At 47.4% G+C, this 22,949-nt stretch overlaps 1 protein-coding gene across 1 annotated transcript in view; it reads right to left on the bottom strand.

Moving 5' to 3' along the window:
- Positions 1 to 590: 590 nt before the first annotated feature.
- The window catches only part of traf4a (tnf receptor-associated factor 4a), a 34,681-nt gene continuing 12,322 nt past the window's right edge, over positions 591 to 22,949 (bottom strand). Inside the window, exons 2-7 of the mRNA XM_073491786.1 lie at positions 8,838 to 8,889; positions 6,756 to 6,860; positions 6,499 to 6,660; positions 5,436 to 5,597; positions 4,798 to 4,953; positions 591 to 4,683 (exon numbers count right to left, since the gene is read on the bottom strand). Coding sequence (XP_073347887.1) covers positions 4,051 to 4,683; positions 4,798 to 4,953; positions 5,436 to 5,597; positions 6,499 to 6,660; positions 6,756 to 6,860; positions 8,838 to 8,889 — 1,270 coding nt within the window. The 3' untranslated portion in view covers positions 591 to 4,050. The remainder of the gene's footprint in view (positions 4,684 to 4,797; positions 4,954 to 5,435; positions 5,598 to 6,498; positions 6,661 to 6,755; positions 6,861 to 8,837; positions 8,890 to 22,949) is intronic.

The following is a 22,949-nucleotide window of genomic DNA, read 5'->3' as shown; positions in this document are numbered from 1 at the left end:
AGCGCCTCTGTTTGGACTCTTTTGCTTTTAATGATCACTAAAACAGCACAAACTTTTGCACATCCGACAGGAGAACTGAGATTATTGTTGAGCCGGACTAAACAAAAGCCTTTACATGCGACTGGTTTTGAGTTTAACGAGCAGAGAGGTGAAGACAGGAGGCAAACAAACACTTCAGAGTCGTAATTTGGCCACTCTGTGATGTCGAGATGAGCTTTATAGCCTTTCAGCTTCATTAAGAATTAATATTGATTATATGTTTCATCAATAATTCAGTGGAAATGCGTTTTTAGTGTTCAGTAGTGGAGCTAATTCTGGAAGAGCAGTCACGCTGAGGAAGTAAATGTTTTAGTTGGTAATTAATCCGCAGATATTTCTGTATCAACATGTTTTTCCTTTAAGTTAAAGTGGAAACAGACAGAAACAGGCGCCGCAGCGTTTTCCAGGTTGTGTTAGACAACAACCAGATCGCTTTCCCATCAGCAACACAGGACCAAACGTACAGAAATCACCTTCAAACTTGAGTCTTAAGGCGAAAAACTCGTCTATTCCCAGTTTAAAGTCCAACAAAATCCACCTGGTAAAACGACTATAATATATGGTATTTTATTTCAATTAAGAAATTGACAAGCACTCATCAATCAACATATTAAAACATTTGTGGCCATCTGTGCAAACTCGCACGACGGCTCCTTAAAATAAATACTTTTAAGAGGAAATAATACAGACAGAATATGTGAGGCTCAAACCACGAGTACAAACAAATTATCCAAATGTCCAAAGAGACGAAAAGGGTCTGAAAATTTCCCAAAGTCAACCCCGACTTCTCCAACGAAAAAAGTGTTTGTATAAAACAGCTAAGTATTTTTAAAAATACAGAATCTTACAAAAAAGCTTCTCATCTTCTCACTTCTTTAAATCACTGTAAAATATCAGCTGGTATTATGACAAGAAATCATGAATCGTTCCATGTAGAGTAATAAAAAGACAGAATGTGCTTCTGCATTTTTACATTAGTATTCACATACGTCGCGAGTCCTCCGCCTCTCTGGCGCCGCTGTGACGGAGACGGGCGCGCCGCGTAGCGTCCATCCAAAAAGGTGTAATCAAGTCCCCGAGACGCCCGCAGTATTTGCGGAGATCATCCGTCATCAGCCGTCCTTCCCTCCGCTGTCCGTGCCCGGGCGACGTAAAACAGTACATTTCACAGCCGAGCGTTCATTGTCTTTATAGGTTATATGACCGACGGTGTTCACATTTTCTGTATATAAAAAAACAAAACTTAAAAAAAAAAAAACCTTTTGACAATTTGTCAACTTTCAAATGGTCCAACAAAAAAAAGAGACAAAGTAGCCATCGACAGGAGAGGATTTCAAGAATACAGGTTACAGTACAAAAACGTGGTCCAGGTGGTAGCACATGAAGCATGCATGTGTTTATGTTGCCCTGCTCACCCCTAAAACCCTCATGCGAAGACATACTGTATAAAAAGGCCACATGGCTTTTCCTTCACTATTAAATGCGCGTGCACTCCGACGACTGGCCTCTTTGTCTGCTCTGCTCATCCGAAGACCGACGAAAAAAGGTGCTTTTTTTTTTTCTTTCCTATTGGTGGACACGAAAGCCTCGTAGGGTCACTACGAGGTGCATGTTTGGTTCATCTGCACGATCCAGAACTGGGTCGAACTACTGACAAACACAAGCCGCAGACAGGTCCTGTGATGGGAGCGGCTAGCTAGAAGAGACGGACCTGTGACTTCAATGTTTTTTAGTTTTAAAGGCCCAAAAGCAAAGGAATAGTTTGACATTTTGGGGAAGATAAGCTTATTTGCTTGAGTGGAAACCACGCTCATATTTTTCACTTCAATAACAGGCTAAAGACAGCAGCCAGTTAGCTTAGCTTAGCATGAAAACAAGAGGAAAAAGCTGGTTGGTTATGTCCAAAGATTTTTGTATGTATTAAGATATAGAGTGGTGAATTAGTGAGTTTTAGATGCGTTGTTAGACAGATAAGCTAGCTGTTTCCGGTCTTTATGCTAAGCTAATTTAACTTCCTGCTGGTTGTAGCGAGGCTACACGACTACCGCACAGACATGAGTGATCAATCTTGTCATCAAACTCCTGGTAAGAAAGCAAATTAAATATTAAACCATTCTTTTAAAAATGAAGCTACAGCCAGAAGAAAGTTAGCATAGCCTAGCGTAAAGACTAGAAAACAGAACAGGAGCAAACAGCTAGCCAACAAGGTATAAACTGGAGAATAAGTGAGCTTTGGAGGTGTTGGTAGATGGTTTAGCTAGCCGTTTCTTGTCTTTATGCTGAGCTAATTTGAACAGCTATTAGTGCCAGAATACAGTTAGCTTAGCCTAGCATAACGCCTAGCCTAGCTCAGTTGAAATACTTTTTTATGGATCAAACAAACAAGATATAAAGTGGAGAATTAGTGAGCTTTAAAAGCGTTGGTTGACTGATTATCTTAGCTGTTTTCAATCTTCATGCTAAGCTAATTCTCATCTAATACTTGGTAAGAATAATAAACAATAAAGTATCAAACAATTCTTGTGATTTTCTTATGAAGCTACTGCCAGGAGACTATTTAGTAGTCATTTTAGCCTAGCATTAAACTTAAAACAGGAGAAAACAGCTAGCTTGTTGTGACAGAGCGTCCAAAGATGTTTGTACGGATCAAACAAACGAGATACAAAGTGGTGAACTAGTGAGCTTTAGAGACGCTGCTGGGTAGATAAGCTAGCTGTTTCCTGTCTTTATACTGAGCTAATTTAGCTGCCTGTTGGTTCGTAGCTTCATGATTAGCTTAGGCTATTGCACAGACATATTAACAGTCTTCTCATCTGGTACGAGTGAAGTGAAGGTTTCCCAAAATATCAAACAATTTTTGAAGCTCCCATCAGAAGACAGTTAGCTTAGCTTAGCATACAGACTAGAAATAAGACGAAACTGCTCGCCTGATTAAACAAACAAGACATAAAGTGGTAAAGTGGAGAGCTTTAGGCGCTGACTAGCTAGCTATTTCCTGTCTTCATGCTGATCTAATTTAACTGACTGCTACTGTCAGACGACAGTTAGCTTAGCCTAGCATAAAGGCTAGAAAGAGGAGGAAACAGCTAGCCTGGCTCTGTCCAAATGCTGAATAAACGACCCACCAGCACCTCTAAAGCTCACGAGTTAAAATGTTTCATCCCGTTTGTTAAGTTTGTTTGTTTGTTTGGTTAAAACGTGAGCTTCATCAGGCTAGCTATCACCTCCTTTTACTGGTTTTTGTTCTAAGCTAAGCTAACCGGTATTGAAGGGACAGATGTAAGCGGCGCTGATCTTCTCATTCAACTGAACCAAAATGTCCAACTAGTCCTTTAAAACATGAAAATCGCCAAGACTGACATTGTTCACTGGAAAACACTGTTCGACGCTCGTGTGTACACAAACCTCAGCAGCAGTCTCTTTCCAAGGGCTCTGTGTTTGTTAAGGGATCAATGGGAGTATAAACTGTATGAGTGTGTAAACAAAAGGCAGTTGGGCTTTGAGCTCGAGTCTGCCGAGCTCCCTCTTCCTCAGATCACCCCGACGGGATGCCTCCGACTAACTTTCCTCTTTTTCCTCTAAGTGCAGAGGCTTAGCGAAGCCCTTCACCCCCATTATTTTTATATCTTTTTCCATAATCTTTAACATCTGTACTGCGGAAATAACAACAAAAATATAACTTAAGATAAACTCTCTAGGCACTGTTTGATTTCCAAGGCTTTTTGTTGTAGACTGTGATAAAAGGTCAGCAAACAGATAAAAAAAAAGAAAAGAAAAAGAAATGAATAAAAAGAAAACACCAGAGAGCGATGGTCCTGCAGACCAAACACTTCCTCCTCTGTGAGATATCAAGGTCCTCCGAGTCAGCTCGCACAGACTCGCTTCAAGCTCCGCGGTGGAGAGGCTGTCAGGGCAGAAAGTATCTAAAGGGTAAGTGTGTCGAAGTTTTCAAGGTTAAGTGTCAGTTCAAGTCTTTAACCCGTCTTTCTCCTTCAAACTAAAGGTCGGATCTTAAGCCATGATCTTCTGGGGAATCTCTATAGAAGCCTTGATGAAGATGCAGTTGTCTCGGATGTAGTTCCTCTTCTTGATCTCGTCGTGAGAGATGAACTTGGGGTAGCCGAAGCCCAGGGTGCTCTCGTCCAGCGAGTTGCGGCTGCTGCAGGGCTTCTGGAAGTTCTTCCAGTTGGGGTCGGGGTTGAAGGTCTCGGTGATGTGCTGGGGTTTGGAGAGCGACGGGTCGCTCTGGTCCATGATGGAGAAAGTCACCTTGTAGGAGAAGGGCCACTCCAGCAGGCTGTCGTACTCTCCGGGCAGCACGCGGATGTAGACGGAGAGGTGGGAGCCCTCGCCGCTGCCGTTGCCGTTGAGGAAGGCCGACACCTGCAGCTTGTAGCCGTAGCGGTGGGTGTAGAAGGGCGGGCTGAAGAACTCGTGGTTGCTTCGGAGTTTGGCCTCCTGGAGCTTGCGGGAGTAGTCGTTGAGCTTCCAGATGAGGACGCCGTCGTGGCTGACGGACAGCTCCTCCATCTCCCTCCGCAGCTCCAGGATCTCCTGCCGCTGACGACCCACCAGGTTACACATCATGGTCAGGTGAGACTTGGTGGTGTCCTCCAGGTGACGACCGATAGCCAGTTTGGGGCACTGATGGAGAGAGACAGCAGAGTCAGGTCATGACTCCGGACACAGACGAGCGCAGACGTGAAGGAAGTTAAACGTGTCAACAAACAAATGTTCGGTGATGCAGGTCGGTCTTACTCTGTGTTTGCAGCCGGCGTCTTTGAAGGGGCAGAGGACGAGCGCGCTGCCGCAGTTGTCCTTCACGTGGTTAGCCAGATCCTCTCGGGCGATGTTGGGTGTGCCGCACTGGTTTGGACACTGGACAGGGAACCGAGGGCAGTGGTACTGGTGGTTCTGCAGAGAGGGGGAGTCAGGGGGGAGGGTGGCGTTAATATGAGCGGTGCTGAAAGTTATGTCCTTGAAAGTTTAAAAAACATACACATGCTGTTAAAAACGAGTAAGTAAAATAGTTGTATTACGTTCTTGGATTTTACACATCGAGCGTTTATTATCATCTAAAACCACCATGAAGTCAAAAAGCCCAGAAACAGGTTACTCTCCAGCTGTGGTTTGTAAAGATAAAACGATGTTAAACTAAATGACTGTAGAAAAAACAAGATTGGGTTTTGACTTCTTGGCCCCGGGAGCGTTGGGGGAGGGGAGGGCAGAGCGACACAGGCTGCTCAGCCTCTGGCCAGATGTGAACAGAGGCAGGTGCTTCAGCATAAAACACCAGACCGCTCGCACTAAACATCCAGCTGCCACGGGACACAGATATCATGAAGCCGCAAACAGGACAGGCGCCGGGTCCAGTGAGCCACGGGGGTGAAACCGACCTGGATGGTGTCGAAGACGAACTCCTTGCCGCAGTATTTGCAGGGCTGCGTGCGCTTCGGACACTCGGCCAGGCCGTGTTGGGACAGCAGGCGGCGCATCATCCTCGCCCCGCACTTGTTCTCACAGTAAACGCTCTCCTGAGGACAAACACCCTGGTGGTTCTGGGGAAGGAAATGAAACCACGTGATTAGAGCCGGGTCATACCGGGTCAACACACACTCAGATACACACACAGATAATGTAGATACAGGAGACGCTTACATGCATCTGTAGTCAGTATTTTGTTGTTTACTCGTTGCCAGTTCGTCTGTTTTAGTCCTGCATCCTTATGTCTGTTTCTCGTCCCTCCTGTCTCAAGTATTTACTTCGGTACTGGTCCTAAAAACTCAGGCAGTGATGGAGGAAGCTCTCACATCTCTTATAAGCAACAGCAAAGAGTAGAAGTACTCTTAATACTTGAAGTACAGAGGAGTCCTGCAGGATATATGCATATCGCTGAATTGTAATTAGCGATGCATTAATGTGTAATCTGGTCGAGCGGAGATCATTTTTAGCTACAGCAGAGCTTAATCCATAATAACAGTTGAGTATAAATACAATATCTGCCTCCATGATGTAACAGAGGTGGAGTATGAGGTAAAATCCTCCGGGTACAGCTGCTTTTCTCCTGTTTTATATCCCTGAACTGCAGATCTTTGGGTTCTGGACATGTAGAAAACAACCTACAGATCAGTTAAAGTCTCATGTGTCGGTGTTACTGACATGTTTCAGTCAGTGTGTGCAGAGGCTGCAGTAAACACAGGAGGGGGCAGCGTGGTGGAGGTGACGGAGGTGTCAGTGAAGGAAACATATTCGGTATGAAAGAGCCAGTCAGAGCTGGTTTCCTTCTGCCGACACACAGCGCTCTGAAGGCAGCGACACACGTGCGTTAGCCTCCACAAAGACTCTTTCATAAGTGGCTGGAAATTACGTGGCGGCACTTCTGGGTTTGTTTACGTCAAACTCAGGGAAAAAAAGAGAAATAAAAACATGTTTGTTTGGAGTCGGAGGTGTTTTTTTTACCTCGTAGGCTTCGCCGGTGAACTCGCTGCCGCAGAACTCGCACTTGACCTTGCGCTTGGGGCAGTCGTGCTGCAGGTGGTCGGGCAGGTCGCGGCGCGTCAGCTTGACGGAGCAGCGGTTGGGGCAGGGGATCACGTTGAAGGCGCAGGTGGAGAAGTGGCCCTGAGGGGAGAAACAGCGGCGACAGAGAGGCGTCAGACTCACGCAGCCAGGCCGCTGCCGGACAAACTGCGAGAGAGGATGTCGGAGCTTCTCACCTGCAGCTGCTTCATCTGGCCGGTCCAGCGGCAGCCCTCCTCGCTGTGGATGCAGCGGATGGGCAGCGCCAGGATCTGCTGCTCCAGCTCCGGATCGGGGTAGATCTGAAGAAGAGAGGCGGGACGAGGTCATGAGGAGGTTAAGAGGAGAGGAGCAGGTCATAAAGGTTATGATTAGGGAAGTTATCTCCAACTTTTTAAGATGGATAATCTCTGACACACCTGGCAGGCGGACAGAGGCCAGCTGTTCCCCCCCTGTGAGAAATAACTGTGAACTGTCCCTTTACACATTAAATATGTTGATTCCTGCATCTTATCAAATGAGACTAAACCCTGAGCTGAATGCTGTAAAGTCAAACTGTCTGCTCGTGTAAGAAAACTGCAGCAGTGAGTCAACTGAGCTGCTGCAGCGGCAGCGCCTGAGTTTATGGGTCTGCAGGACCTCTGAGGGGGAGAAGATTTACTCCTCCTCGGCCACTGAACGATCGGGGATGAGTCAGTTTTCTGCCCAAACGCCCCAAATCCTCCCCTACAGTACACCGTGCTGAGGATTCACGGCTCGGCTCCTTGTCTCGTGCCGTCACGCGAGCTAAGCGCTGGTCAAACAAGAAAAGCCACTTCCTCAAAATGTCACAACAGCCCTCTGAACAAACAGCAGCTCGCTGACGCTCACGCGCCGCCGCTCAGGAAACATCCATCTCATCGTGTCCGGCCTTTTAGAGCATCTCCGCCTGTTAAACCTGGTCTGTATCTACAGTTAAATCACACTGAGGAGGCGACAGAGGGAAAACACTGAACCTCTCATTGTTCCCGTCCTGGACTCTGCAGGGAGACGACTGTGATGACCTTTTAATAACTTTAGTCCCGGGCAGATCGGGAGGGGTTAAGCTCCTCGCAGCTCCAACTTGGGGGGTTTTATTCTGTCTGCTTTAGCCGTTGTTAGTCCCACACTGCTACCATGACTTTAACGACTGCACCCGGTCGTAGGACAGCGTGCAGCGAGCGAGGACCGCCAGGACGAGGGGGCGATCTGCAGGCGACTGGGTGAATAACAACGTGTGACAGGGGTGCCGTGAGCGCATCCTTCACCGCGGGGAGTCCCTGCGATTACTCAGCATGCAGACCTGCACTGCTGCAGCTCCGAGGGGTTGATGGCTAATTCAAGGCTAACGCTAACCAGCTACACGGAGCGGTCTGCTTTCAATTGATGCCAAAAACTGCTCAGAAACAGAGGCGATCATTTTACTGCTCAGTCCCGATCCTCACTTTACAGCAGAGACATCACGTGGGACAGACAGAGAGACAGAGACGTCCTCTGCACACAGAGTCAGTCACTATCTGTTTCCCCTCCGGGCTCGATCTGATGAGCCGCCTTTGAAAAACAAAAGAGAAAAAAGAGCCGAGTTGAAATTAAGATGCAGTTTCTCCTCTGCCGGACTGAGGGAGCTTGTTTTGGAGGGAGCGTGCAGCCTTCACGCTGTTATTATGAGACTTTAAAGTCAAAGTCAGCGTCCTACAACCGTCTTTCTCTTCAGTTTGTGTCTCACATCTAAACTATATCTGGATCCAACACCAGGATGATGTGTTTGTCCTGATCTGAGCCGCTCGCCGCGTCTCTGATTTGCATGTTTCTCGTCGGATCACGGCACACGAGTCTATTTACATGTTTCCAGCACCTGTGGTTTGACTATTTCTGTCACTTCTGCCACATCTAATGTGTTTTCTAACAATGTTTTGAAGCTTTCCTGATTGTTTTACTGTTTTATTTCATGTTCCACCTCTAAATACTCGTTGTAATCTCATTATTTCAGCCGGTGGTTCGGCCCAAAGTCCACCACTCTGGTCCAGACTGAGATATCTCAACAACCTCTGGATGCATCGCCATGAAATTCGTCACAGCTGTTGATCTCCCCCTTAAGATTAACTGTAATAACTTTGCTGACCCTCTTTACTTTTCATCTTACGCCACCATCAGGTCAAACTTTTAAGTTTCATGGCGGCCCTTGGGCCAAATGTGGCCCTTTAACAGCCTCGTTGGGCCCCATGAAGGTGTGTGAAGGTGTGTGCAGGGGTGTGTTGTACCTTGGCATAGTCCAAAGGCAGCTGGTCCTCGGGACACTTGAAGACGCCCTCGCTGCAACAGAAAAGAGCAGAAAAGCTTTCGTTATTATTGGAAATCGCTCAGAATAAAGACGACTGTTTACAACCTGGAGGACGATCAGACGCTCAGCGCTCAGTGACGACTGACTGCGACCCTGACTGAGTACAACAGGAGCTGAAAGGCACTTTTACTACGAGTCGAGAGCCCGATGGGTTTATTTATAATATATGTGGAGGAGATGACTGATGATCCACTTCCACAGCTGCTGTCACTGTTTCTCTCTCAGGTCAGAGTTTGGTGCCCTTGTTTCTCAGTCTAGCTTCAACAGGCGTCTGTTTCCTGAGAATAAAGCAGCGTGAGCTCGCCTCATCGCTCGAGGCTCTTCCTCAGGAGAAAATTGTCGATTTGCCGGTTTGAGAGGAGCTTTCTGTTCTTCTCCCCCTGCAGCACTTTAAACCCAAACTAAGACTGAGACCTCTTGTTTTTACTACAAAACCCCAGTGCAGTTTGTGCGGCGCCACAGAGGAGCCCTTCACTGGGCGAGTGCCACAGCTTATTAAGGCTCAGCGTCCCCAAACCCTGATGTCGTCATGAAATATTCACACTTGTAAATAATGGAGCCAGCAGCCGCTGGTGGTGAGCCGCTGCTGCACGAGTGAAACCATCCTGACGCACGAGGGTGGCTTAAGAAGGCGGTCGGGGGGGGGGGGGGGGGCTGATCTCTGGAGACGTCGGCCTCCGGCCCCCCTGCTGTCTCTGGATCTTCGTCTCCACGTCTGCCGTCTCAATTCCTGCTTAAATAATTGTGTTTCTCACGTGAAAGTCGACGACCGCGATGCACAAAAATGTGCTTTGTTCGAGGAGTCACATGCCCCGCAGCTCGATCTGACCTCTCATGCGTAGAGGCCCCCCCCCCGCCCCCCCGCCCCGTCTTACCCCCGACTGAGCCTAAATTACATTTAAACTAATTACGGGGACAACAGTGTGCAAACAGTAAGCACTCGCCCCTCGGTGCTTTGACTTGGTAGGCTGCAGCGTCACCTGACCGCTGAATCCCAGAGGCCCGGCGACATGTGACAGGACAGGAGTGTGTGTGTGTGTGTGTGTGTGTGTGTGTGTGTGTGTGTGTGTGTGTGTGTGTGTGTGTGTGTGTGTGTGGACCCAGCCGCTATGAAGCCGGGGAGGGGGGGGATGGGAGCAGAGGTTACAGGCCTGAGAGGGAGGGGGAGGTTAATGCATGACGAGACAGCAGTAATTCTCCTCCATTAGGGTCAGCGTGTCAGCAGGGAGCTGGAGACCAATTAACGAGCCGCGACAGGGCCGTAAAAGAGGGTCAATCGATTAGAGGCTGCGAGGGGCCCGGTCAGCACCTCATGTGTGGCGTGAAGTCATTTACTGTCCTCGTCGTCCGTCGCAGGAGGAATCGCGGCGAAAGGTATTAGAGAGCGACTGCAAGACGAGATGGGAAGCGACAGGCCACTCGGCTCCGGGACAGCCGGAGGGCCCCTCCACATCCGAGCTCGGGCCCCCCCCCCCCCGAACGTGACGCACAGAGAGGCCGACAGGCGAAAAGAGCCGAGTCACAGGCTGTCAGGACGATTCGCAGAGAAGCTCCCGGCAGCCACGCATTCATGTGCTCGGCTCCCCCCCCGCCACTCGATGACACCGCTCGACTCTCTCGGTCGCTCGCGAGGCGGAAACTCGCTGCCGCTTTGTGACAGCGCATTAGCAGCGAGAGGTGGAGCCGATGTGTAGCCAGCTCCACTTCAATCCCGTCGTCAGACTAACAGTTTCTCTGACTGCTGAGGGCTTTCTAGTCGAGTGTAGAGATAACACAGCGAGAAATGTACCCATTTAATCTTTTGCTTCGTTTATCAAATAAATTGCTTACATTTTTGTGTCTACATGTCAAACAGCAGCTTTCCAGACCCCAAGGATTCAAATTTTAACAATTTTAGCATTTTTAAAAGTGCCCTGGTCGTAAATTAGCAAATGTACGTACGCTCAAATGCTAAACTACGATGGTAAATATTTCACCTGCTAGCTAAACATCAGCAAGCTTTATTGTGAGCAGGTGAGCTCGCAGAGTGGCTCTAGAGTAGCGACTATTAGCATGCTAACACGCTAAACTAAGATGGTGAACAGGGTAACATTATACCTGCTAGCTAAAAATCAGCAATTAGGCTAAGCAGTGTCATTGTGAGTGTGTTCACATGCTAGCGCCGTGGCATTAAATTACCTAAAATTAGCATACCGTCGTGCTAGGCTAAAGTGTTGAACATGGTTAATCCCTGCTATCTATACACCTGCGTGTGTTTCTGCATTAGCTAGTTTTAGCATGCTAACACACTAAACTAAGATGGGGGAACCAGGTAAACATTAGGCTGTATATGCTAGCTAAACATTTGCATGTTAGCATTGTCATTGGGGGCAGGTTAGCATGCTAATGCTCTGGCATTAAAGTAGCTATTTATGGGCATACTGACATGCTAAGATGTTGAACATGGTAAACATTAACCGCTAAACAGCATGTTAGCATTGTCATTGTGAGAAGGCGAGCAAGAGAGTGTGCTAGCAGTATGGCTCTAGCGTTACATTAGCGTGTTAGCACTTTCATTGTGCCTATAGTCAGTACCAAGCTAGCGGTGTGGGATTAAATAAGCTAATGATAGCATACTGACAGGCTGAACTAAGATGGTGAACATGGTTAACACCTGCTAGCTTAACATCAGCATGTTAGCACTAGCACTGTGGGTGAGTTATCATGCTAGTTATTAGCATTAAGCTTAACGTACGCCCTCGCTGAGCTGCTATCATGGCTGTAAGCTCTCGCGCTTATAAGCTGCTCAATGAAACGATTAATAGATTATCAGAATTGTTTCCAATTAATATTGTTGATCCGCTAATTGATCTTTTCTCCTCGTGACAGATTTGACTCGAGGCCGACGTCGATCGAACTGTGAAACATTTGATCAAAACATTAGCTGAACGTCCCCGTTTGACTCTTTATTAGGCAGAAATTAGCCTTTTTTTGGGTCATTTGTCAGATGTGTTAGCTTTGGGCCTTAGATTAATGATAAAAAAAAAAATTTGCAGTTAATCAGTAGGCGTTAATCAATAGTTGCAGCCCTAATGCTGCATTACAGGATAAACACAACTGTTACACTAAGCCCAAAGGGAAAACTCCTTTTGTGTGCAACCTCACAAGTGGTAACTTGCACCTCACAAACGGCTTCTTTTAAAAACAAGTTTCACACCAATCTTCTCCCACTGATCTCTGACCACAGTTCACACCCTCGTCAATGACAACCAGGGCGAGAGGCTGGTAAACAAGTTGGGATGTCACAGGGGAGCAGCTTAAGACCGGACAGCATACAGTACAATACGACCACCTCATTAAACTTTCATCGCCTCCTTCTGTCCCGCGGAGGCTCTACAGCTGCTCAGCGCTGAAGTCGCCTCACATCGTGTTAACCTGTGGAAAACACATCCAGCCCTCTGCAGGTGAGACGAACCCGCTCGTCGTCGCCTTCGGACCCTCCGAATCCCTGAGATCCTCTTTTCAGGTGCAGATTTAACAGCCGTCCATTCACGCAGCTGATGCCACGAGGACAGCCGTCACAACACGCTTCATCACGGCTCCTGACGGGCAGACGGTGAGGCGCACAAATCCCCTCAGGTTTAATCTCACCGGTCGCAGAGCGAGAGGGCTGGCGACAGCGACCGGCCTGCAGGCCACACGGTGGGGGACGTGTCGGTGTCCACAGAGTAACCTTGAGACCGGCTCTGTATTAACTCCTAAACAAACCTTCCTTGTGTTTACGACTGCGGCGGCCGAGACTCACTGAACAAACCGGATCAGAAGCGTCTGCGGCACATTGACACATTAAACAGACCTCAGGCTCTCTCCAGGTATTTCCTCATCGACTCAGACAGCATCAGGAGGCCTTGAATGAACTTATCTCCTCCGGGAGCTCACCACCGGCTTTTATGTTCATCCTGAACCCTTTTTGTCTTTTCAAGTTATAACCGGGATTAACTTTTATATACACACAAGTCCAGCAGTGGCCTCCAGTCTCACAGCTGAAACCAAACTCTCAGGAAGTCGAGGAGAAAACGGGAGTCTTGTTTCATCTCAGATAGTTTCTGTAATCTCCCAAATCCATCTTGTGTGTTTACGACTGTGTGTGGTGTCTTCTCTCCTCAGAGCCTCCTGTAGCTGATTCTCACTTCATTTCATAGTTGATTATTAAGTATTTTGGGGGGTTTTGGACCATTTCTCCACCAAAATGAAATTTAAAAGAAGATATTTAAAGACATATATTCAGAAAATAGCTAAAAGTGCCATTCCCAGACGCCAAGGACACGAATGACTTGTTCTGTCGAACACAGCGTGAACAGAAAGGCAGCAAATACTCAGAAACAGACATGGGTCTGTAAGATAGTTAGCATTTTTAGCAATACTAGACATGGCTTTAAATAAGCACATGCTAGCATGCTAAATGAATTAGAAATTTAAAAAAAAATTAAATACTAGCATGTTAGCATAGCAGCATGGCTCTAGTTCAGCCAATGTTAGCAAGCTAACACGCTAAATTAAGTTGCTGAACATGGTTAATGTTATACCTTCTAGCATGTTAGCATTGCATTGTGAGCGAGTTAGCATGCTATTTAGCATATAGGCTAGACATGAGAGTGGCATCAAGCTTCCCGTCTAACCCTCTGCAAGAAAGCAAATAATAGTATTTCTTAAAATGTCAAATTATTTCTTAAATGATTATCTTTTGTTGGTCATTGTTCTGCAGAGAGGAGATGAAACACTGCAGCTTTAATGAAATGATGCATGATTAAGAGGTCAGGCTGGTGAAATAAGGCAGAATATAATAATATAATATTATATATTGTATAAACTAAGAATATTCACAGTACACTGACTGTAGAAGTGAAGATAAACTAGCTGTTAATACAGAATAAATCAGGCTACTCAGCGGTTTTTCTACTGGCTTTAAAATGAAGTGTGACTTTGGACGGCTGCTTTAATTACGGAAACTTCACAAAGAGAAAAGCAAAAATGTTTTTCCAAAGATTGAACAGTTTATTCTGATGTTTTCCCAGCTGTCTCTGGAGCCGTCTCACCACAACCCACAGTTTGTTTTTCATTTCTTCCAAATGAAAACTGAGGATCTGCCTGTGAGCGGCTCAACAATAGTTCATATCCACCCCAGAATAAAAATAATTCAGTCTTCAGCTCATTTTACACATAATAAACACGTTATAAGTCTTCATTATGGAAGTGGGACACAGCTTAAAGGTGCGACAGCCCCTTCTAGCAGCGCCTGCAGGCTGAGCTGCTTCTTAACCTGACAATCCCTCTCTGAAACAACTCGCTCTCGCTGCCTCGTCCTCTCGTCCTCACGACTGGCTGGATTAGCGCTCTAACGTGAGCAGTCAGCTCCGGCCCCTGAACCGGGTCGAGTGACGGGGGCCGAGGCCGGGTGGTGTTTCCACCTATGGAAGCTGATACGCCGCGGGCGCAGAGCTCCTGTCGCCCACGGCTGATCCATCTGGCTCCGAGCCCGAGCTCTCTCCAGCCCTCTTGTTTGTCTGCAAAAGGGAGGAGCAGCTCCTACTTTCCACAGGAGTGTGATGACACATCAGCCCACAGGTGGATCGGCTGCTCCTTCACAGCGCTCTCTGTGTGGGACATCCACACAGAGAGCGCTGTGACAGCTTCTTGTGTGGGATTTAATACCGACAAGATAAGCTGTCCATACCTGTGGTTTCTCTCTAGAGATTATATTGTGCATGAGCTCCTCTCTTACGCCTGCGATGACATCCTCTTCTGCCGCCGATAACAGGAAGGCAACGCTAACGTCTGTGAACAAGTCGGCGTCTGATTCACTGAGCGAGGCTTCACCTGGTCATCAACTATAATATCTGACAATAAAGTCACCAAAATAGTAGGTAGGAAGTTAACTCAGCCTCCATGCTAAGGCTGGAATAAGCAGATCTCACTAATGTTTGCTTGTATGCTACACTAAGATGGCAAACATGGTAAATATAAGGCTGTACCTGCTAGCAAAAACATCAGCATGTTAGCTTTGTTATTGTGAGCAGGTGAGCATGCTAACAGCGTGGCTCTAAAATAGGTCATATTAGCGTGCTAACATGCTAAACTAGGGTGGTGAACATGGTAAACCTGCTAGCCAATCATCAGCATGTTAGGATTGTCACTGCGAGCAATTTAGCAAGTTGATGTTAGCATACAGCGTAAGTTGAAACAGAATACAGTATGTTAGCTAGCCTGATCGACAGCTAGGCCTACTTAGACTTAAAGAGCATCTTCTTCTTTTATTTTATGGCGCTGCTACAACCTGCCGCCCCCCTATAATTTTATAAAATGTATGAAAAGGTCGTCTGTGTCGTCTCTCTTCAGTCAGGTTTTGGGTCGAACCTGTTCGAGTTTGGCAGAACACAACACGACACCTGTAAAATCCCATCTGACGTCCTCCGCTTGTCGCTAACAGCCACCGGCAGCTGTTTCGTATGAAACAATGGCTGACAGTCTGCAGGTCACGGTCATCGACGACACGGACGTAAACTACATCTGACTCGGCGTCAGACGAACCCTAAAAAAGACAAGACGGGCGGAAAATTCAACGGCTTCCTCCGGTGATCGCACACATTCACATAAAATCAGAGCAGAGCTGCAGGTTTAAGTTTAAAAATCTCTATTTTATGATTCTTTATCCAGACAAATACTACTTTTTTGTTGTGTTGCCAAAGCAGGAGAGAAAAAAAATGATGCAAGTGGAAGAAAGGCACTACTACGAGAGTGTGTGTGTGTGTGTGTGTGTGTGTGTGTGTGTGTGTGTGTGTGTGTGCGTGGGCGGATGTCTGGCCTCGTTCCCTGGCTTCATCTCCAGCAGCGCCCCATGTAACACACTCGCTGTGGACCAAATGTGGACCAAGATAGAAAAAAACGCTGCTTTTATTACAAACTGCAACAAAAGAAAAGCAGGTTTTCGGTGCTTCTGGGATTTTTGTTTAATTTGACGACCACACACACACGGACGCCGTGTGGATCGGGACACCTGAGGCCGTCCTCGCCCGTGACATCACCGCTTATGCAATGATATTCGTTTCTCCTTCGCAGTTCACCTCACCGGGCTGACATTTGTGTGCACGAGCCATCTGTGAGCGAGTTCACGCAGCTATAAAGCATCCGAAAGGTTAACAAATTCTCAGTTTGTGTTTTTTCCTCTAAATGTCAAGCTGTGCGGCGGATAAAGAGCCGCGTACTGTACGTTTATTTAAGGACTCTGTGCTCTTCTGGCTTCTCGCATGAGAGAAATCTCTGCAGGAAAAACACAGAAATACACAAAATACACTGAAGAATACATTATGTAAAAATACTGGAGAACAAACAGTACACATGTGGCCAACAGTGTCTATTTAGAGCAGGTATTTCCATTTTTGTGCTTAAACGTGTCACAGAGAAACACCAGAGTGACACATGTTGCGGTTAGCGCCGTAACAATCCTGTTAGCATCCTGATTTCTCCATTTGTGATAAGGTTACTGTTATCTGAAGGGCTTAATAGGAAGTAATTAATACACTTTCATGCTTTTATGTTCTTTTCCTTGAAGGAAACGTTTGCTCGCGTCATTATATAAATGCTGCCGAGGCTGAAAAATCAGACTTTGTGAGCAATTAAGACGATGACTCATCGACTCGCCAGAGGTGCAGCTCAGACACATGATAGCAAACCATAACGGGAAGAGAGCCACCTGCCAGAGGAGGAGGAGGAGGAGGAGGAGGAGGAGGAGGAAGGAAGGAAGGAAGGAAGGATGAATAGATGGAGGAGGGAGGGCCAGAGGGAGGAGGAGCAGCCATCTGCGGGGCTGAGATGCCATAATCCATCCTTAAGTGTGTGAGGAGGGGAGACGACGGCGCTCGCAAGTATTTATAATCCCCCTCGCAGCGTCTCCCTCCATCAGCCTGATCGGACTCTGACACCACAGTCTTTAGCATGTTAGCATGGGAGCTAGCACCAGCAGCTAGTTAGCTTAACACCAGCATAAAGGCTAGAAACACGGCTACAGATTGAACAAACACGTGAATTAGTGACCTTCAGAGGGGGATTTTGTTGCCTTTAAATAGCTACAGACACGCTAGCTTGTCCCCCCACCCCTTGATTCAAGTGTTTGTGCTAAGCTAACCGGTTTGCTGGATGTGTAGCTTCATATTCGGCAGACAGACAGATAAGATCTTCTCATGTAACCACTTACAAAGAAGTTATTCATAAATGACATTTAAGGGAATAAAAAACAGCAGTTAGTTAGTTAGCCGACCATTAGCACAAAGATAGCTTTATTAGCTTAGCGTTATCTAAGGTCGTCTGCTGGCGCCGCCGATAAATAATCCATCAGACGACCCGGCGTCACTGTTTTGTTTGTGTCTTCTTTATACTTCAGTTTTTTGTACGTTACAAAGCTTTTATGCTAAGCTAAGATAGCTAGCTGCTGGCTGTAGCTTCATATTTGGCCTAGGACATTTAGGGATAGCGCCAGCAGCTAGTGACCAAACGACGCCCAGCTGCTTAATTAGCTTCGCTTTAGCAAAACAAAGAAATAATCCAGAAGATTATTACACTCGTCTGTCTGTTTCTCTTCATACTTCAGCTGTTTAAAGAATAAAAACAAAATGTCCTGACGTGTGACTGCGTAAGCTAACTGGCTATTAGCTTCACACGAGCGCTGTAACAATCTCCTCAGTTCTTCGTTCTCGCCCCGTTGAAAGAAACGACTTGTCCCGATATGGATTTCAATCTCAGTTATGCAGTTTCATACCTACACAGATTGTTTTTTTACTGCGCTTGGCAGGCGATCAAACAAATAAAACCACAAATGTAATAGAAACGCTGTAGGATCTTTTGTTTTCCTGGTCGATTTCACCCCCCCTCAGATTACACTCTGTATGCAGGAGGTTCAGGGAAATCAATCCACTTTCATTAACTGCTGCTGATCTGGGCGCAGGGCGGCAGGGGGGGGGGGAGTCCGTCCCATCGGTTGTAGCTGGGAGCTGAGCCTCATGCATGCATGAGTGCAGTCGCCCTCACCCACGCAGACCACCACAACGGAGGAGCAACCGCATGCACGAGGGCCTGCGCTGCGTGCATGAAAGGAAAAAAAGATGGAGGGCTTTGAAAGGAGACGCTTCACGTTTGATCTGGTTGAAGGGGCGGTCGGGCGGTGGGCGGAGGACCGCGGGCCCCCGGAGATCAATGAAAGTCCTGAGCTTAAACATGTCGCACATGCATGGAGGAACCTGCTGGCCTGTGAAAAAAGTGCTAAAAGCTGCTGTCAAGGTTGCAGAAGGTGTGAAATACCCCACTCTCCATCTTTACTACCCGCTGTCACACTCGTGCGAAAGCTTCGAATGATGCCAGACAACAAGAGAGCGATGGAGGCACTTACATGCTATAAATTTCCTGCAGACACGTGCGAATTTTAGCTGTTTTAATCACAGATGGCGGGTCTAATTTTAGCCCGAGAGGGCAGATTTCTGCTCAGAAAGGGGGCCGATCTGCAGCGATGGCGACCGGGCTTCGAGGAGCCGCGACGCTGCCACGCTAATCCTGAGGAATGCTGCACTGGACGGAGCGGCTCGGAGATTTGCCAAGGCATCGCCCCGGCCTATTAAAAAAAAAAACACAGAGAGCTGCCTGCCAACTGTATGCATATGGCAATCGGAGAAAAAAAAAGCAGCGCTAGACACAGTCGCCTTCAAACGGCATTAATGAATCAGCCGTTGGAGTCACAATCATCATGAAGCACGGCGTGAAATCGCAGCGCTAACACAGATTAAGTGTGGAGGCAGCGATGCGCTCCGGGGCTGTTGTACAAGCTGTCCGTCAAAACGAGGCAAAATGGATGTTGTGCATTTTCAATCAGTGTGTGAACTCTGCAGTATAAATGTGTGTCGTCCAGGAAACTTGATGTCTGCACAGGATGTTTATTTAAGGGGCTGTGTGAAGCTAACGTTAGCTGCTGTTACTCCCTGTTGCAGCAACCAGCTAACAACCCGCCGACTGTCTTTACATGATGGTCCTTTCTATTCTTTACTTTGCTGTGCCATTAGCTAGTTAGCTCGGTTAGCCGTGCAGCTAGTGGTCCGGACTGGGAGCTCGGAGCACCGGGTGAGTGTTGGTGCTTACGCCGCTAGCAAAGGAGTTTTTGGACTGGGACGGGCCAGGGCTAGCTGATTAGCACGCTAGCTTCCGTCGATATCTCTGCAACACAACATCGGACCGTCACGGGGAATTTTATCTTATCGGTTATTTACCAGTCTTGCTTTCATTGGCTGAACGAGAGCAGCATTTACACACTCTGATATACTCTTTAAAGTTGGTTTGCGATCCACCACTGAAGAAGAAGGAAAAGGGGAAGAAGACAATCGCTGCACGCCATCGAAGTCGAAGTGCTGCACTGCTGCAGAGCCACACGGTGAAGACATGTCATCGCTCTAGTGGACGGACATCTCAGCCCTCCTCACCCTCAGCTAGACTCCTGACTCGACTTATTTCATCCACGTCTCAAGCACATCATCATTTCTTCTTCTTGGGCAAGTCGAGTCAAAAGCCGGCCCAAATGCCTCGTACATGAACACATACTTGGCTTGTAAAGCTATTTTCTAAATCTTACTGTTTGTCAAAATTATTATTTTTTATGTCACGCTGGTCTTCACCCCCCGTGGAAGAACGAAGAGGAGCCTGCCAACGGCTTGTTAGCCGCCGCTAAAGGCTCATTATTCCGGCGTAACGACCTCCTTCTGCTCTCCGTGGGGTTTTTTGTTTTTACGAGCTCCAAAACCACCGAGATCAGTTTCACCCGGGCCTGGAGCCGAGAGGGACGGCTTCTCTTTAAAGACGATTTACTCCGCTCCCGGCCACCGATCGAGCGACGCATCAATCAGAGGCCACTTAGAGGTAAAGTTTCACGATTTAGCAGCACCTATAGACACATGAGCTCATGGCACCGAGGAGAGGGAAAGGCTAGCTGCCGTTTGGCATACTCTCATCATGAATCACGTTTTATAGCAGAGTGCTTCAGCTCTGCTTGTTTATGAGAGACTCCCTCTCAATGCCAAAGCCAACAGCCAGACAAAGGAAATCTACTGTGTTCCTCCGATTCTTCTATCGCTGATCGACTCCTCAGAAAACATGTGGAGCAAAAAGTGTAAACAAGCCGAGATGGAAAACATCATCTGCAGCCAGACTAGAAGTTTTTACAGTCTGATATCTCGTCCAGGAGGAGACGGACCGGCGAGCAGATTATCTCACCTCAGCCACCGAGACCAACAGCAGCAGGCGGGCAGGTAATCTGTCCGACCAGTAACCTCTGATGGACCACAGATCTCTTAATTAACCCACACCTGCTCACTGCTGCGCACAGAAATCTGCAATCACGCCCACAATTTCACTCTTTTAATCTGATTACAGAGAAACTATCACATGATTCTGTTATTGTTTTCACTGTCGACAAGTTGTTTGGCCTCAAAATGCTGAAAAACGCTGATCAGTTTCTCTCCAAGCCCACGACGACGTCAGCAAATGTCTTGTGTTCAACCACAACCCAAAGATATTCAGCTTAGAGGAGTAAAGAAAGCAGAGAATGAAGCTGAAACCAGAGAAATGTGACTCAAAAATGATGAAGTCATGATCAAAACAGCTGGCGATTGATTCAATAGCTGCATTCATTGATTAATCCGTGTTGTGTTTGTGAGTTTCTTCACTTTATGGACATTATTTCGCTGATATTCTGGATATTTGGCGACAATTGTTCCTACATTTGGACGTAAACTTGACTCATGTCGTCTGTAGCTGCAGATCGAGGTCATCCAGCGCTCTTTGTCGTTTGTAGGTCACTGCTTTGAACACAAACCTTATCAATCTGAGAGAAACGGCTCTGCACTCATTAACCAGCTGCATTTTCTTTTCTGCCCGTCATAGATAAGCATTTCTCACACACACACACACACACACACACACACACACACACACACACACACACACACACACACACACGCCTCTCGAGCTGACCTGATAGCAGGTGTGGGTAAACCATTATCAGCTTTGCTGTGCGAGCGAGTTATTTTAGTCCGATCCCACAAGAACACCTTCTGAGAGAGAGAAAATGTGCGACGCCCTCAGCGACACACCCCTTAATGAGCTGGAGGCTAATAAAGGAGTCCGGTTCTGCAGAACCATTACAGGAGATGTTGACAACGACTCGACACTCGCTGATTGTTTGATTTGAACGCTGTGAGAACTGATCAGAGTTAGTTTCTCCGGCAGACTGAGGTCACGCTGAGCTGAAGAGGCCGGGTAATGGTTTGGACTCGTCAAAGTCTGCGAGACTCAGCCGTGAGTCTGATGTGTCGTGAGTCAACGGCAAACTTTTGTCTCTCTCAGCCTCGTCCTAACTTCCTCCCTCGACTGCCGCTCACCTCCGTAAAGCAGTCGGAGTGAGCGAGCGGTTATATAACGTGGGTCTCAGCTCCCGGCTCGTTTGCATCTTCGCTGAGCCGCGAGCAGGAAAAAGCTCCTTTTCCTGATTTGTCAGCGTGTGTGAAGGTGTGCACATCACCGGCAGGGACAATTTTAGGTCCTGTGCTTTTGTGTCCATGGTAACCGGGAGGGAAGGTGAGGGCTTTATAGGTGTGTGTGCTCACTGACACACACACACACACACACACACGCACTAATTCACAAAAAATAAACAATCACTGCTCGCTGCTCCGATCATCCTCCCGTATAATCACCGCTCAGACATGCTCTCTCTTATCGGTCTGAATCTGTGACGAGCACATGCAGATACAGTCCAACAGAACCACAGGAAGCCGCCTCCGGGCCTGAGCGCGCCCTCCTTCTGCCCGGCTGACCGCGAGCCAGCTCGGAGCTGCAGCCTCCTGCGGTCCGTCCACTTCTCTGCTTCGTGGACGCAGTTTTCTTTTGTTCAGCGAGGCGAGGCGCTGACGTCAAAAAACGCCTCCTTTGTTTCAGAACGCCTCGGCTGCATTGTTCCTCCGGCGTGGAGTCTTCAACCTGCCCCTGTTGCCGGGAGCAACAATGAGATAAATGACAAGATTTCTCAATCAGCTCATAAAAGAGCAGCAGAGGAGTGAAGACGGAGATACAAAGAGGTATTATAGAGACTGGTGGAGATGTCACCACCAAGTCGTCACTGCTTTTCTGTCAGATACATTAAATGTAAAGATTAACCAGCGTTTTTCTGCAACAAGTTGATTAAATAAGCAGAGGTGATCCTGAAGAGCTGCGACTGACCAGATGTGGGAACGATCCACTCGTTCCAGCTACTTAATTGACAATATTTTCTAGTTTTCTTTGTCCTACGAATACAAGGTTTTGAGCTCCATATCTGTTGAAGCTAGCAAGCTAGCCATTTTGTACCTCAAGAGGCGATGGTCCGACAGTAAACAACACCAACCCTCCCCCACCGATCCAAACTACCTTAGTTAATGTCGGGTAACGACCGCTAGCTGCACAGCTAACTGAGCTTACTAGCTAACGACAGCTAGCTGTGTGTTAGCAGCAGCTAGCGGCCTTTAGCAGCAGTTATCTTTATGTATGAATTGGACAGGTGGCCGATTCTCGCCTTCCCCAATGAACCAACATTTTAATATTTGAATGTTTGGGGTGTTGGACTGAACAAGCGGTCTGAAGACACCTTTTAACGAGAGTCATCCTTAATCAATAATAAAACTGATCGTTAGTCGCCAAGTGAAGCAACTTCTTAATCTCCCCCCCCCCCCCGACAATCAGCCGATCCCGTGCCGTTTCCGAGTCTACAAAACAAGCGCTCCCTCATCCTGAAGGATCCATCTGGACGTGCACCTGACAGAGCGACTTCCTTTCATGGGATCAATAGTTGGCTTGTGTGGAGCGAGGAAGACGGAGGCTGGGAGCATTAACTCTGTGTTGACATATCTGACACAACACAAGGGAGGTAGTGTACTTGACGGACTCATTGAGCTGTTTGGTAAACAGGCCAGCTGATGAGAGGACGAGC

The sequence above is a fragment of the Pagrus major genome, chromosome 2 (genome assembly GCF_040436345.1).
Source record: "Pagrus major chromosome 2, Pma_NU_1.0".
Classification (NCBI taxonomy): domain Eukaryota; kingdom Metazoa; phylum Chordata; class Actinopteri; order Spariformes; family Sparidae; genus Pagrus; species Pagrus major.
The sequence above is the reverse complement of the archived record's forward strand: the minus strand, read 5'-3'. Positions and strand labels throughout refer to the sequence as shown.